Raw genomic sequence first — 15,816 nt, 5'->3', positions numbered from 1 at the left:
CAACAAGTTTGTTTAAGCTGAGACTAAATTACCATTTGATGGTGTTTTTGAGGTTGGGTTGACTGACGGTACTCTCGTCCAGGAATATGGTGGAACACGAGCTGTACTTTCGTCTCACAGGTCCTTGGTTATGCTGGAGTTCGCAAACAAACACACAGCACGGGCACACAATCACACAAACACACACGTGTCAACCTCTATTTCTGTCACACTCAGACCTACTAAAACGCCTGAGAAGGGCTATGAAAAGTGGGCCACCTGGAAACCCACAAACTAATTCTGTCATTCATCCGTCAGCATCTCACATGGTTGCATGCAGGAATTGCATTTATGGTGGAAAGCATCTTTCGAGAGCCCCTAACCTTGTTTTTACAAAGGAACTGTCTTCTCATCAGCTCATTTGTGCCAATTTTTGCATTAAGCATTCATTTGTTGTTGAATAAGAAAGTCCCAGAAACCTGGTTTTGCTGTTTGTCCTCCGAGAATTTCATTTTTCTTTTCAAAATAAAAGGGAAAAAATAAATGCTTATTCTTTTCCAAATAAAATTCTTATTGACAGCACATCCTGAGGAATAATGACCAAAGATGAACTTCACCATTATTGGATGAAATCAATTCTACATTTCACTGTGTTGAAATAATGGCATGTACCTACTACATATGAACACTGACATCTTTTTTTGTTACTAAACATGACGCTATAAATGGAATCTATGGGGTTGGATGATGGTGAAGGAAGGGCTGAGTTATTTTGAGGAGTTTACCTTGCTTTCCGAAATGTGTGTGAACTTGCAAGAAATACAAGACATTAAAAATTACCAACAGCATAATCATAATAAGCACAATTTTATGACAAAACCAAGAAATCAGTTGGATCTTATCACTGCTCAAATGAACTTCATTAACTTTCCCAATGTGCTTGAGTCTACTTACGTGGTTGATGTAAAGGCTCTTCCGTTTTTCTCGGACTGAAAAGAAAAAAGATGAAGGGACAAGTGTCAGGGCTGGAGCAAGCGGCTCAGTGTCGGTGCAGTACACCACCCTGACAGACAGGGAGCAGCATTTACCCAGGGTTCATAAGAGAATAATGGATGGGCAGTTTTTTTCCTTTCTCTAATTATTCTACAGTACATTAAACAAAAGCAAAGCAATTTCAGCACGTAGCACTTCATATATTCAGAGACGCTGAAATGGTTTTCTCTCAACATACATTTGTGTTTTAATGTGTGAAAAGAGGGCGAACTCATGAATTAACTCATTCATCATTTTGGCCAACACAAGTCCAAATTAAATCAAGCATAGTGGCCGTGCTAATGCAAGTGTTGAAGTGAATTTAAATGTATTTCTGGTCAATTGCACTGTAAATTATGACTAATGGACTTGATGATTATTTAGGCATTTCTCTGGGTGTTGCTTTTTGTCATTCTGAATATGGCAAATACACACAGCTTTATGTCAGCAGTGTGTCCATATGTTTATACCCGTGTGTGTGTGTGTGTGTGTGTGTGTGTGTGTGTGTGTGTGTGTGTGTGTGTGTGTGTTCTCTAAGATGCAGGAAAACACACAAGAGGGAAAGGGAGCGAAGCAAACTGGAGAAGTGATGTAAGCTGTCTGGCACCTTATATACCAGAACTGACTGTCTCTCACCTCTCTGACACAAAAACACACTCAAACACACACACACACACAAACACACACACACACACATTGACAGAAACTCTCACACATCCCGCATTTTTCCCCCCCAACGAGCAGATTTGACTGTGTGTGCTGCTTTCGAGCAAACAGCAGCCGGCTATTACATCATAAATAGGGCTGCAGATTTTCCTAAAGCCACAGCTAAACCAAAATTCTGGAGACAGTCTGTGGAGCATCCTGTTAAGTTTAGTTTTATAAAGTTTCACAACGAAACACACAATCCTTTGTGTCTTAGTTTGTTTCTTTATTCTCGTTATATTTTGACTTTTTTTCTTTTAAAATTACAACCTTATTCTCACAATAATATGACTTATTTAATCACAACTTTTTCATGGAATTTTGTGATGATTTTTCTCGTTAATTATGACTTCTTTCTAATGAAAGTACGACTTCATTCTCACAATATTAAGACTTTTTTCTTGTAAAATTGTGAACTTTTTCTGGCGATATTATGAGTTTTTCCTCATTTAATCACGACTTTATTCTCAAAACATTAAGAATCGTTCTCATTAAATCAATACATTGAGCTTTTATTAATATTGAAACGTTATTCACGAAATATGGCCCTCATGATCAGGTAATAAAAGTGCTAATGACAAGAAGGGTAAGTCATGCAGCCCCATTCATAATAGTGTAACTCACGGACCGGCATGTACGAAGACAAAAACACACGCTTAAAGACACCAGAAGCTCAGCAGTGACGGCACATATATTTATATATCCTGCTGACAGATGACAATACAGATCGACACACATAAAGTGTCAAGCCCAAACACACAGTAAGCATACCTGTCTGCTGAGACCAGACACAGTCATGCTTACCTCTTTTGTTGGCCACAGCAACTGAAAAACAAAAGTCCAAGTTGTCTCTACGTTGGCTCATGAAATAGATGCACAAAGGAGTTCAATGAAATAAAGATTGCGGTCTACAAATGAGCCCGTTGTGTGGCATCCTGTATGTGGTATTTATGTGCAATGTGTTGGGAAAGTAGGCCGGCAAACATTCACACAACAGCCCGATAAGGCTAATAAAAGAGCATGGAGTCTGATCCTCTAATATCAGATCAATACATCAGCCTCCAGGCTAAGAACTCTACAGCTGAACCAGTTTTTCCAAAAATATTAATCCTCTCTGAACAGATACAATCTGCACTGAGAGGTAATCCCAAAAAACAACTTCATCACATTTCAGTTGATAGGTGATATTACTGTCAGTCTGGAGGCTCCAGACTCGGTATCTCTCTCTCTCCGTCTGACAGTAAAATAATGAAACGATCAAAACTCTAAAACACTGAGTCACAGAAAATCTGACGAAGAGGCGGCCGCTAGGAAACTATCACGGCAGTCTGCCTGAAGCCTCTATGGTGGATTACAGGATGCTGGTCAATGGTACTTCTGTGTAGCTCGAAATCTGCAATCTTTGCATCAATGAAACAACCTTGCTTTCCACTGATGTAGCAGACATCTATCTCTTGAACGGACTTGGTTACAGATTTTTTCCAAACTGTGGAGGTGGAATCTGCGACATCTTTGAGGATCTGTGCCAATTCATTAAAAACATGGATGATGGGAGGCACGGGGCTCTTTAATGGATTTAGCTGAACTGTGTGTGCATCATTAATATGTAAATTATGTAATCAGTTGAAAACTTTGTGGAATTGATTTGACAGTTTGCATGATAATCCCTAACCTTGTTTGCACATTCTCTAACAGACCAGTTCCTGTTTGCCATTTCATCAAGATATTAACTCTGAATGAGACACACGTAATGTCACAGTCCTCAAAAACTGTGCAACACATTCCTCAGATTCTTCATCCTTCATTCATACAGTCATCAGACGGCAACATGGATTGAATCCTCCAAAACAGACGGCCAATAGAAACAGGTGTGAATGACTCAGAGTGATAGGAATCCCTCATTAACCTACAGCTAAATGCATTTTTCATAATGGGCATTAAAGGCACCATCACATTAGAGTCTGGCTTTTGATGTGCATGTAAGTGTATTGCCATCTATGACAGCATCAGAAATGTTTTATTCCCTGATATTGGTACTGGCATCGTTAAAAAAAGTAATCCTATTAGTCAGACTAGACCACACACATCAGGTCTGAGCAGGTCATGTTTATGCCTGCTAGAAAGCTTTCAACCTTATCACTAATAACCTGCATGTTTACTGTGTTCAGCCATTCTCTCCAGTGGAGTAATTCCAGTCTCGTGGCCCTTTCAAGGACTGTGAAATCTGACTGTGCTCCTCATACTAAACATACCACTACATGCCTTCCTAAACCGAGGAGTGAAGAAATGTTGAGATGAGATTTAAGGAAAGACAAGATGCAGATATAATGGAGTAGAACTCACCATCAGTTTGTGACTTGCTGAGGAAGATGGTACTGGCCCGGGGATGATCTGAGGGATTATACTCCATTGGCAGATCTGGGGAAAAAAAGAGGAAAGATAATTTAAGTATCACAGACAGTTCTCAAATTATAGATCCATTCCAAACTGATTTGCAAACAGCATCCTGTGTAAACAGTTGAGTTTGTTTAGTCGCTCACTCATTATCTCTCTACTTTACGCTCAGCAGCAGATGAATAGAGCTGTGGTGCTGAAGGCTCTAACCAATACACATTGTGGACTGACATCTTTCATTCTGAGGCTGAAAACGATGGACTGGCTTCAGGGGTTAACCACCTCCCTTGTAATAGACTGGGATGGAAAAACAATCTGTCGGCCAACAGGTTACTGCACCAGCACTGTGTAAATGGCTGTTTGTAAATCGATGTCCTAAACAAACGCAGCAGAACGGTTTCGATTTGTTTTAGATCACTGCACTACACACATATAAACACACATATACCACCTAGCATCAACCCGGGGATAAGACCCAAGCTGCTGAAACTGCAACAAATCACGAGCAAGTTCTTCGAGCATACGTGACGTCATCTGGCAGCAGGTTTGTATATCCACCTACTCCATAACACAAGGGGTTTCCACTGTAGGTTGTCAGCTTCTCTGGGTTTTTTTTGCCCTGTAATAGGGGTGTAACGGTAGATGTATCCGAACTGACAATTTCTGTTACGACCCTTTCGGTTTGTTACGCACATGTACCGAGCGAATACAGCCGAGCAGAACTTAGTTGTGTGCATCTCAAATTTCGAATGAAAACTTTAGCGATGGACTAGATTGTGAGTGTGACCCTCCCTCATCATTTAGGTCTGTTTGGGAACACTTCAGTTTCAAACTCACTATAAAGACGACGGACAAAGACGAGTGGATCATACAATAGCAGACACAGCTGCTATCGGACATACGGCTGGTAGCACATCGAACAAGCTGACTCGTTTGAAACGGCACCACCAGAGTGATGTCCCACTAACATCGGGAATTACACTAACATAAGTGGGACAAGGGAAAAAAAGGAGTTCAGGACAAACCCATCTCCCCGCATCATTAAAGCTGCCGCTTGAAAAATAATTCAGACTGTGTCAAAGCAATAACGAGCGACAAAGGGGTTCTTATAGCAGCGGATATTTGACCGTTCAGAAAATTTTACAGTTTGAGTGCTACAGCAGTTGTAGCAGTTGCCTATGTACACAGTTTTTCCCAGTTTCTGCCTTGTAGAGACCAGGACTACCTTCCCTGTCTTCAGCAGCAGAGCACTAAGCTTCTTCGCATATGGACATTTTTGCCCTAAAGTCGAAAAAGTTGAAATATTATTTATAAGTCCTAATAACAGGATCAAACATGAAATTAAAACGTCAACAAAAATATCTCTGCCATTTACAGTACATATTTGTTGAATAACATGTATGTATCCGTAGTTTACAGCTAATCATCTGCATTAAACACTAATCAAGGCTTTGAAGTTAGAACATTCACTTTCTTTGTTGTACTGGATACATAAGGACAGCTTTGTTTGTAAGTTGGACATGGGTGACATGGTTAACAGATATTTAATGACGTGAAAATTAGTCCGAGAGCTGACACTAATAATTATTGTCAATATCAGTTAATTTATTCCCGTTTTGTTTTCTTTGTTTAGTCAAGTCATCATTTGGCCTAAGAAAAAGTTACAAAAATCATGTTCATCTTCTGATGATCAATTTATCAAGTAATTAATCATTCCAGTGCTAGTGTGTGAATGGAGAATTAATGCAAAACCTGCACAGGCTAATCTAAATGATGAAACACTGAGCACACTCCACCCTCCCCCCTGTCGGATGACATGTTAATACCAAACCGGAGGGAGCTACAGTAATGTCACCAGGCAGATGGCAGGGATGCAAGACCACTGAATGTATCAGCATAAGTTTTATGCCCCATTTCTTTGCCCCGGTTAAACCCCAAAGGACAAATCATGTTCAAGCATGAGTTTTTATACTTACTGTTATAGAAAAGTGGGGTATTTAGGAGGTTTTTGTAGCCTTAAGACATCACATTCATATCTGTGGATAGTGAAACAGAGCCTCGGTTGTTTGAACACTGGACTGGTATTATCCCTACTAGATAACTTAGATTTTATGGTGGTCAGGTCAGTTGATTTAATATCCTGAACAGCCTGAGAGAAAAAATGTATTGACTTAAGGTTAAGATTGTTACTGTGTTTCCATCTGGGTTAAGCATTAACTTCTAAAATCTACAATGCCGGGAACAAAAGTTATGATAATGCACGGATGTAATATTGCGGGCACAAAGAAAGCTAAACTAAAAGACAATGTGCACGAGCAGGGTGGGATTTGGACCCCATCAGCAGCTTCCTGGTGTCTTGGATGATGTCAGTGAAACCGGAAGGGTCAGACAGGACCAACACCCAGTTACACTAATAGAGAGAAAGAGACAGAGACAAAAGAAAAGAGACGGGTTGGCTATGAGGAGGAACCAGGGCGAGAGAGTAGAAAAGTGATGAGACTGACTGTTCTGAAGTGTGACTGACAGGAAGGGAACAAATGGAAATGAGAAAAGAAAAAGGAAGGGAAGAGTATGAAGGAGTATCATGGCCATATGACAATTATTCTAGTAAATTTACAACCTTATTTTTGTAATTTCTCCTTTTTTCTTACAATATTCCAATTTTGTTCTTGTACTATTAGGACTTAATTCTAGTTAACTTTTATTTATTTTTTATTTTCTTGTAATATTCCAACTTCATTCACGTGAATTTTCAACTTTATTCTCTATATATTACGGGCTCTAATACCCTAACACTAATATGAGAAAAGAATACTGGAGATGAGAGCATGGGTTGGGCAGACACTGGGGAAAATGAGAGTCTCTTAAAGTACCATGCAGGTTATGCATGCAAGCCGTCGCCATTGTGTCCGAACTCTTTTGAACTACTCTCTTTTTGTGTTGGAGAGCCACTTGAAGAGCCTCAAAGGACACGCTCACAACACAAACACAGACACACACACATATACACTGTACCATGATGTGGGAGGAAGTGACATAGGGTGCTGAATAAAAGATGGTTGTGTGCGAACAAGCGAAGAGCAGCTAAGGAGAACTGAAGGTGGTTTAATGATGTTGCACACTGCTCCACTGCATTCATCACTCCTAGTGATGCATCACACTCAAGTAACACAAACATCAGTCACAAATTACTGCTTAAAGCTGAAAGTATCTTTGCTTTCTTAATCACAAATGACGTAACGTTTTTATTCTTTAAAAGGAAGGAAGCCGACTGTCCACGGACCCAGGGTGTGTCCCTACCCACAGCTCTCGTCACTGACCTCCTGTGTGGTTCCAACCTGCCCTGTTTTCTCTCCCTTTCTCCAACCTGGGGGAGACGCAAGCACCCAACTTCCTGCATTTCAGGAAGTGGAGAGGAAGCGAAGCAGGGGGTGGCGGTTACACATTGTTAGGGAGGTAGGCTAAACAAAGAGGGGAGGGATTAGGTCAGTGTGTATAGATTTAAGACAGACTTCCCCAGCAGAACAAACCTATTATGTGGAAAGATGAAGGACAAAATCAAGAGCAGCTACACATCATTAATCTTCGTCTCCTAACTGTTTCCCCTATGCAAGCTCGTAGCCCATTCAAATGTTCCATTGTAAATAATGGAAATCTATCATCTGGACATTGTCCTGCCAAAAACTGCACAATAACACAATTATTGACCAGTTCTTCAAAATGCTTAATGTGTGGCCCAAAACACATTTGTGATTACACAGCTAAAAATCGGGGCCACACACATTCAAGATCAACTCCCAATGTGGTTTGAATGATCGGATCTCTCAACACATTTGGGTGCATTCAGACTTGCACTTAGCGCTGGCCAACTGTGATCGGTTAACCCAGAACAGATGTTAAAGCTAAAGTCAAAACTGGGCCAGGGATTCTTAATTTTCATTTTAAAATGACAGCATATTTGAGATACAATGCACTTTAGAGTAAATGTAAGGAATTATAAAAGTTAAAAATGGTTCCTGGCATTTAACATCTACTGGATATTTAGCCTACAGTTAATTCTGACTCATGGTCAAGAAATGACATTTATATTCTCTACCAACGTATAATTGTTTATCGTTTATTGTTTATGTCCAACACATCAAACAGTCAGTAACTTGTTGTTCAGGGGGAACCTGGGCCTCAACCACAACCCCCTGAAACATTCCCCACAACAAGCTGCATCCACCTGCAGAGGAAACCGACACCCTCCATGTTGCTGCTGGTTACATTGTGAACAATGACATCTGTATTGGCATGGTTAGCAGTTAGCTGGCACGCTGCCTGCCTGCACTCGGGCCCTGTTATGAGGGTTCCCTCAGATTGCAACATCAGCCCAGACAGGAAGGTCTATTGCTGATTTTTTGGCTGCCCTGCTGAGGCATCAGCCTGCAGTGAGAGGGGGGGGGAGGCATCCAGATGGCACAGCATGGCACGGCCCTGCTGTCAACAGCATGCCATCAAGCAACACGCCCACATGGACAAGGAGCACACAGTGCATCTTATGAAAACAGCACAAGATGTAGTTTGTGTTTGAAAAATGATCAATTAAAAAGGAATGTCGTGTTGCATTCGATCAGACCGTTGTGTCTGTTACCAACGTTTCTACAGAGAGGTCAGTGCACGAGGCCGAGCAAAGCAAAGCCGTCCTCAGGTTGTCTGAGGATCTTACCTTTTTTCTTCTAATAAATGTTGTAAATACTGTTATTTTGCCGATGTTCTCAGTTCCATGTGGCATCTATTGTCCAGGGAGAGGGATCCCTCACACGCAGATCTCTCTGAGGTTTCTATGTTTTTTACTCTTGTTGAGGGTTAAGGGCAGAGGATGTTGCACCTTGTTAAGCCCTATGAGACAAATTGTGATTTATGAATATGGACTATATAAATAAATTTGATTTGATCTACCTTGAAGGATTGAAGCTCTGGGCACATTTGGCCAGCGTTTTACTCTCTCGTGATCTCACCTTGAATCTCATCCATCGGCTCTCTAGTGTAAAATCGGCCTCTTGAGAGCAGCTGTGAGCATCGAAGCTAAACAGTTGTCGTCTCATATGTATCACATTGCGACCTCTGCACCACATGATATTGTGAGCTGGCGCTGATAACAGTCTTGTGTTGTGTGTACGTTTGTGTGTGTGTGTGTGTGTGTATATAGGGGACAACGCCGTTAACAAACACAGTGGGAACTCTGAGTGAATAAAGGATAGAGTGTGAATGTGTGGGGCAGGTGAATACAGTTAAGTGTCTCTCTCATTGGACAGAAAACCACTTTGCAGAATACAGCAGGGATATGGACGGTGTAATAGTATGAGCTCCTGCTGAGGGATTTACTCGGCACCTTTCTAGCAATGTGTTATCTGTGTTAAGGCATTTAATGCTGTGTCACTTTGCCATTTTCAGACATTTCCGGTGGATAAGACCAGAGAAATGGGTCCTGACTTTATCCACAGTTTTCCCTTCATGCATGCTCAACACAGTGGTGGGAGGTTCTCTGCACAGATGCTTTCCCAATAGCAACAAATCCTCCTCATTATTCAGGCGAGGGTTGGAGCAGCCGGGTGAGAGCAGCAGAGGCAGGAAAGTAACATTCATTCCGCTGCGATGATCACCTGATTTTGTTTACAGCACACATCAACAGCGTTGTCGGCTCTTATCACCACAAACTCTCTTGACGTCTTTGCCTGTGTCTTCTACGTGTATGGCTCTGCTTTTTAACCTGGTGATTTGTCATCTACCCCATTCCAACCACTCCAGCGGTTGATATCCAGCAGTGCGCTTAGATCAGTCTTTCTGCTGACTTTATACTACAGGGCTAGGTGGAGAAAGTCTTCAGATAATCTGAAGGCTCTCATTTGCGTTCAGACATACACCTCCTCCAGAGAAAGTGCAGAGAATCAGTGTCTTTCTAAAAGCAGCTTATCATACAGCTGCTGTTTTTACATCTGTTCTTATTTATGTGATAAGTAGGGATGCAATTAACGATAAGGAATTCCTCTCAATATCGGACCACAAACTGAATAAGACATTTAAAATTCTGGTTTAATATACTGTTACGTGACTAACGGGCAAAACCAAATGAATGGGTAATTTTCACTTATTCCAACCCACAGACCAATGGAACAACCCCCAGCAGCACCATCATAACTCTCCCTCGCAACTTGAACCACCCCTCAGCTTGTATCATTGATTGCAGATGCAGGCCAAACCCTGTGCAGAGATGCAGACGCAGAGAAAAAGAGCTGAGCTCTCATCACGGTAAAGCCGACAGGGACAAGAAGATAGAGGGGAATAAACTGAAAAAGATTTCACCTGAAATCCACAGAAAACATAATCCCATTTTCTTTACTTTAATGAAACTCAGCCGAATCCCAACATACATTGTCTCAGGGCACCTACATGGTGAGGTTGATATCAATTTTATTAAAAGAAACCTAATTGTTCCCACAATCATTTTAACACTTGGGGAAAGTGGAGAAAAAAAAAACTACAGGAAGAAACAGAATTTGCCTGAACCGCAGGTATTCAGAGGAGAGAAGAGGGGAAGAGAGGTGGAGAAAAGAGAGGAGGATAGAGAGACCATAAAGTTGTAATACTGTTAAATTAACAAATGCCATACTAGTAGTTATAATGGCAATTTTAAAAGAGAAACTTGTGGATGGAATAATCTTCTTAATAATAACTGCGAGAATGACAGCAGCACTAACAAGTGAAAGATTATAATATTTAACTACAATCAGAAGTCAGTCTGTGCTTAAATGACTAATGGGCAATTAATAAATTTGCCAAGGATAATCTCATTTTTCTCTATTTCCGTGCTTGTTTGAAAATGCTGTTTGGCTGAGGCATTAAAGAGGCAGTGAGAAACACTGGTTAGAAGGGTAAAAATACCACAGACTGGAGGAAACAGAGAAGACCTGCCAGTCAAGTTGGGACTTAGTTAAAAATATTTCCTTCCGCTTCCACATCAGGTCACTTCAGCAGCGGGTAATTCTGTCATTCTATCTTGAATGTGCTTGAAAACTGTGGGTCTGTTCTCTTTGGGAGAAATCAATACAATAAAAGTCAGACATTACACCTTCAGCTTTAGTACATGCTGTATGTCCTGAAAAGATAGCGAGCCTATACATCCATGCTCGTGGCACTGTAAAGCTAAAGTGTACTTTGAGCCAAATGCTAAGGTCAGCATGCCAACACCTCACTGTGACAAAGGTATAACACTTGTAATAATACCAGGAATTTGACCAAACAGCAAATGTAGATGTTGGTCAGATCAAAGTAAAACATTGTATCGCTGGTCGGACTGCAAACAGTGTTTGGCAAAGAGAAGGTGGAGTCTACAATGGAAGCCCCGAAATGTTGGCAGTAGCTCCCAGAGAATTCATCATCAGATGATGGTCGATGGGCTCCGATGTTGGTTAAAAAAAACAGGGATACATAATGATACAACACTGAAGACTCAGTGAAGAGCAGGGCAGAAACATTACCCCTAATCCACTGCCTTTATTCCAAACACGACCACCTGTCATTTCATATCTCCAATATGGATTTTACAACCATTGTTCAAAGAGAGCACAGTAGTAAGACACGGAGGTGAGTCAGGCGTGTGAGGTGTTGAACGGTTCAGGGACTGGGACTCGTTTACTCTGCACGCTAATGAGAACGATAAACCAACCCTCCCTCGTTCTGTCTCTCTCTCTCTCTCTCTCCTCCCATCCATGCATCCTCTGCTCACTGTAACTAGGCAACGCAGGCTTGAAACGATTCAGATGGTGGAGGCAAGCCCATCAAAGATGAAGACAGACAGCAGGGCTCGCTGCGTTTTTTCTTTCTTGCTCTATCTCTCTATCCGCCTCTCCCACCTGCTTCTACACTACCCTGTGCTAACTGTTTGAGTTTAATTGTGCTCTGTGAGGCAGTGACATGGTTTACACTGCACTGTAAAGAGATTTGCCACCTGTTACAGTAAATATGTTGATTTACTCAGTTAAACTTCTCCACTGCTCTGGTGTCAGGGCCTGTGCACACACAGAGTTAACGTAAAGAGACACTGCTTAACATATTTCTACATACAGTTACACACTGTTTATAACAAAATAAAGCTCACAACAGCTAGATATTCAATAATACCTCACTGGAAATACTGCTATAGGGTTTATTAGTTTAATTCAGCTTCTTCAAGAGTTTTCTATGAGCTGGAACAGCACAATGTGGTTGTGTAAAACTGCAAACAAAACAGTCGAAACTAGATTTTTATCTGGATCTGCACCAAATTGCACACACTTCTGATTATCAGTCACCTAAACATGCCAGATTTTTGGCATCAACATCAACTGCATTTGAGTCTCCAGCAATGGTTGATGTTGAGACCTCGGTAACATTCTCACTTCACCAGACAGGCTTCACGAAAAGATACTTTTTTTTTTGTGCTTATTTGGATTTAGTGTTGAGGCTGCGTTGAACAGGAAGCTGGTTGTTTCTGTTGAGGTCAGCTGGTTCCACTTGTAAGCTACAGTAATGTTGTGCTGTATGGCATTGGTGAGACGTACTGAGGCGAAGAACTCTGGGGTGAGCATACATGTCACATGATTGGATTTTCCTGGAAACTTTGCCCTGAGTCTTTACATAGAAATCAGTCCACAGGCTGTTATAAGCAAACTAAATAGACATAAGATCGTCTTAGGTAATGTTACAATCTGTTCACGCAACGGCAAAAAAAAGGCTTAAAACTGATTCAAATTGCTTCACTTTCATGGAGTATTATCCAGAAAGGATACAGAAATATTATAAACTATTTGCTAGAATCACCCAGTGCTCCTCTCACAGCTCCTTTTCTAATCTCTCTCTCTCTCTCTCTTTCTTTCTCTCGCTCACTCTCTCTCCCTCTCTGCGGGGTTCATCCAGTGTCAAGCTGGGAACGGAGTCCAGGATGACAGGAAGGACATCTGTGCCAAGCTCTGTCATACTCTGTCTGTGTTTACATCTTCGCACAACACATTCCCACATGCAAATGTAGGCATGCACAAGCATCAGCACACAAATGTAAATGCACCCAAACAAAAGCAAACACTGCAGAATAATAATACGTGCCATCACTGATGCAAGCAAATTACCAGTTTGAAGCAATCTAAAGAAATAATGGCTTATAATTAAATAAAATGCCAAGAATCTCAATTAGAATTTGATGAAATAGTGGGACTCATTAGCAGAAATCCGACATCAAAAATCTTATGCCCACAAAATGTCTTTCCAAAACAACCCAACCATACGAATAACATGAGAAAAGTTCTCAGGGATTATAATTGTGTTATTTAAAATACAATTAAAAGCACAACCCCTTTTTATCAATTCTTCTTGACAAGCGGGCAAATGGCAGAAGGCGCCTGATCCGCACAATATTTACACAGAAGCAAACAATGGAGATGAACTTCTCTGTCCGCTCAAGCTATTTGTTGTCGACTGTATCGGCTGCCGGGTGCTGCTGTGGGATTCCGGGAGTCAAGGTCAATTTCCAGCAGCCATTCAGCAGCGTGTAATTACCTCCACACCTGCTCAACAAACATGGCTATGTGCTCAGTTAGCTGAATTAGACCCGACTCCACTCGTCCCCATGAACAACATCAGAGTGTGAAGCATATGGTTATCTATAGGAGAGAGCCATATATGATTGCAAATACCCACATGAAAGCCCACATGTGGGTTCAAAGGAGATTCTGGTGTGAATACGTGCATTAATGCTTTAAAGATTAAATGTGAAAACCGCTGCCAGTATAGATCGGTGAGAGGAGAGCATCTGCTGATAGAGACAGTTGGCAGTTCTCGATTGCCTGAGTTAAGATACAATATTCGATTATCAGTTACGTTTTCTAAAACTTATCAGTTGGTTTAAAATACTGGGTTCTAGCAGGAGATTACATTGCAATAGGCTAAACAGTGTCCTGTAGATGGTCTCCATTGTGAATGCATTTAGTCTTTAGGTCACAGTGTAATGGAGGAGAAAGGAGAGTAAGCTGTGTGCTGCTTCATTTCCATGGTGCGGTTCATGCAGAAAGTCCCAACAGCCGCCTGCAGCTGTAGAGCTGATGTCACGTCATGAGAACAGACATGTGAGGCTCTCTCTTACCGCCTCCTCTCCGACCCTGTTGGGACTGGTATTAACGTGCCAGTGATCTGATCACAAGTGGACAGCTTTACATGCGTTAGTTCACACCCGGCATTAGAATGTGTCTCCACCTCCAGATGTGTCTCCATTGACTACTTGAAATGGGACCGCTTGTCATCAATCTATATGCAAATAAGCATGTACCGAATAATGTTTTTTCAGGCGGTTTGACAATAACAGACGGGTCCTTTGTCAATGGGTTTGTTAGTGTATGTGAGAGAGGGAGGGGAAAAAGAAAGTAGAGCCTGGAGTGAATGAATGAATCATTACACTGTGTTCAGCTCTACGATGAAATCATTTCTAGACATTTTTGAACAAATATGTTTTAAATCAATACGTATTGGTTAGTGTTGTTGTGATATTGTAGAAGTGGTCACAAAGAAACGTTAAAAAACGACTTTCAGTTCATTATGAAACAGTTGCAGATCACAGGACGTCAGCTGAGTTCACACTGATAAAAGAATATGGCCAAATGTGTCCCACACCACCTCAGAATGTGGTCTGTGTGCTCGGCTCTCAAATGTGTCCTCAATAGATCTTGGGTGTGTTCACACTTATAGAGCTGTCCACTTTCGATCGGGTCATCAGAAACAGAGGTCTGAAAAGGGCCTCTAGTCAGTATGGAACTCAGCAATGTCCCTTCTCTTGAGTGAGATTTATCTTTAGAGTTTGTTGAGACACAGGAAGTATTTAGAAATAACACAAATTTTGTCACTGTGACATCCGGTTTGAAGTAAGAAGATGACTGACTGATCCTGTTGCTGTTTATTGACAATTATGAATCTAAAAGGACATAAACCTATCTGAGTTAATGGTCAGATTAGTTGAAGATTTAAGTTTAGGGCGAATAAACCCTAGCAACACCCACTGGGTCTTATTTATTATAACGATGGTGCCTTTAATCATTCCAGCATAACTGTGGAAAACATAGGATTGATAAAGATATTATTAATAGTTTCACCATCACTGTTACGCCGACTGCTAGTTCTAGGCTCAAGCAGTTGGCTTTCAATTTGGTTAGCACAACATTTGCTTGCGGTGTAGGCAACGTAATGTATGGAAGACATAGGGACAACATACTGTAATGCCATCTGTGGGCTTTATAGTTTATCATTAGTTTTAACAAACCATCTGTGACTTGATTCTCATTTGATCCCGAAGGACTTCTGGAAAGGCCAATGCTCTTTCACTTGGAAAAAATGGGTATGAGGTATTAAATGTAAATCTCTTCTTAAATCCTGACAGTGAATTGCAAATATCAGGTCAAATATGGTCACAAAGATCAACCCTGCAAACTTCATGATCCTCTATAGAATTTCGGTGTTTCTGTCCCTTCTGCTTAAATCATGACAAATTATCTCTCCCATTGTGTATTACACATTTTCCAGTAACGCAAGCGAAGCGCTGACAGCTGCACCCAGATGATCTCTTGAGCTCCCAAACACTACATCTAATTGCCATCGAGTCCAATTCCCAATGCGTGCGACTGATAAGCACCACTCCAGCAAGCA

The 15,816-nt window shown here is 41.2% G+C and overlaps 1 protein-coding gene across 13 annotated transcripts in view; it reads right to left on the bottom strand.

Moving 5' to 3' along the window:
- Positions 1-15,816, bottom strand: part of ccny (cyclin Y) — a 51,905-nt gene that overhangs the window by 10,268 nt on the left and 25,821 nt on the right. For 3 of the 13 annotated variants that reach the window (XM_053412455.1, XM_053412461.1, XM_053412466.1), the window contains 5 exons: positions 4,060-4,134; positions 2,488-2,541; positions 934-968; positions 765-788; positions 33-133 (listed from right to left, as the gene is read on the bottom strand). In XM_053412455.1, the coding sequence (XP_053268430.1) occupies positions 33-133; positions 765-788; positions 934-968; positions 2,488-2,541; positions 4,060-4,134 (289 nt within the window). Of the gene's footprint in view, positions 1-32; positions 134-764; positions 789-933; positions 969-2,487; positions 2,542-4,059; positions 4,135-6,086; positions 6,096-15,816 lie in introns of those variants that run through there. The other 10 variants (XM_053412457.1, XM_053412462.1, XM_053412459.1 and 7 more) reach the window with 6 other exon arrangements.

Source organism: Pleuronectes platessa, chromosome 20 (assembly GCF_947347685.1).
Source record: "Pleuronectes platessa chromosome 20, fPlePla1.1, whole genome shotgun sequence".
NCBI lineage: Eukaryota > Metazoa > Chordata > Actinopteri > Pleuronectiformes > Pleuronectidae > Pleuronectes > Pleuronectes platessa.
The sequence above is the reverse complement of the archived record's forward strand: the minus strand, read 5'-3'. Positions and strand labels throughout refer to the sequence as shown.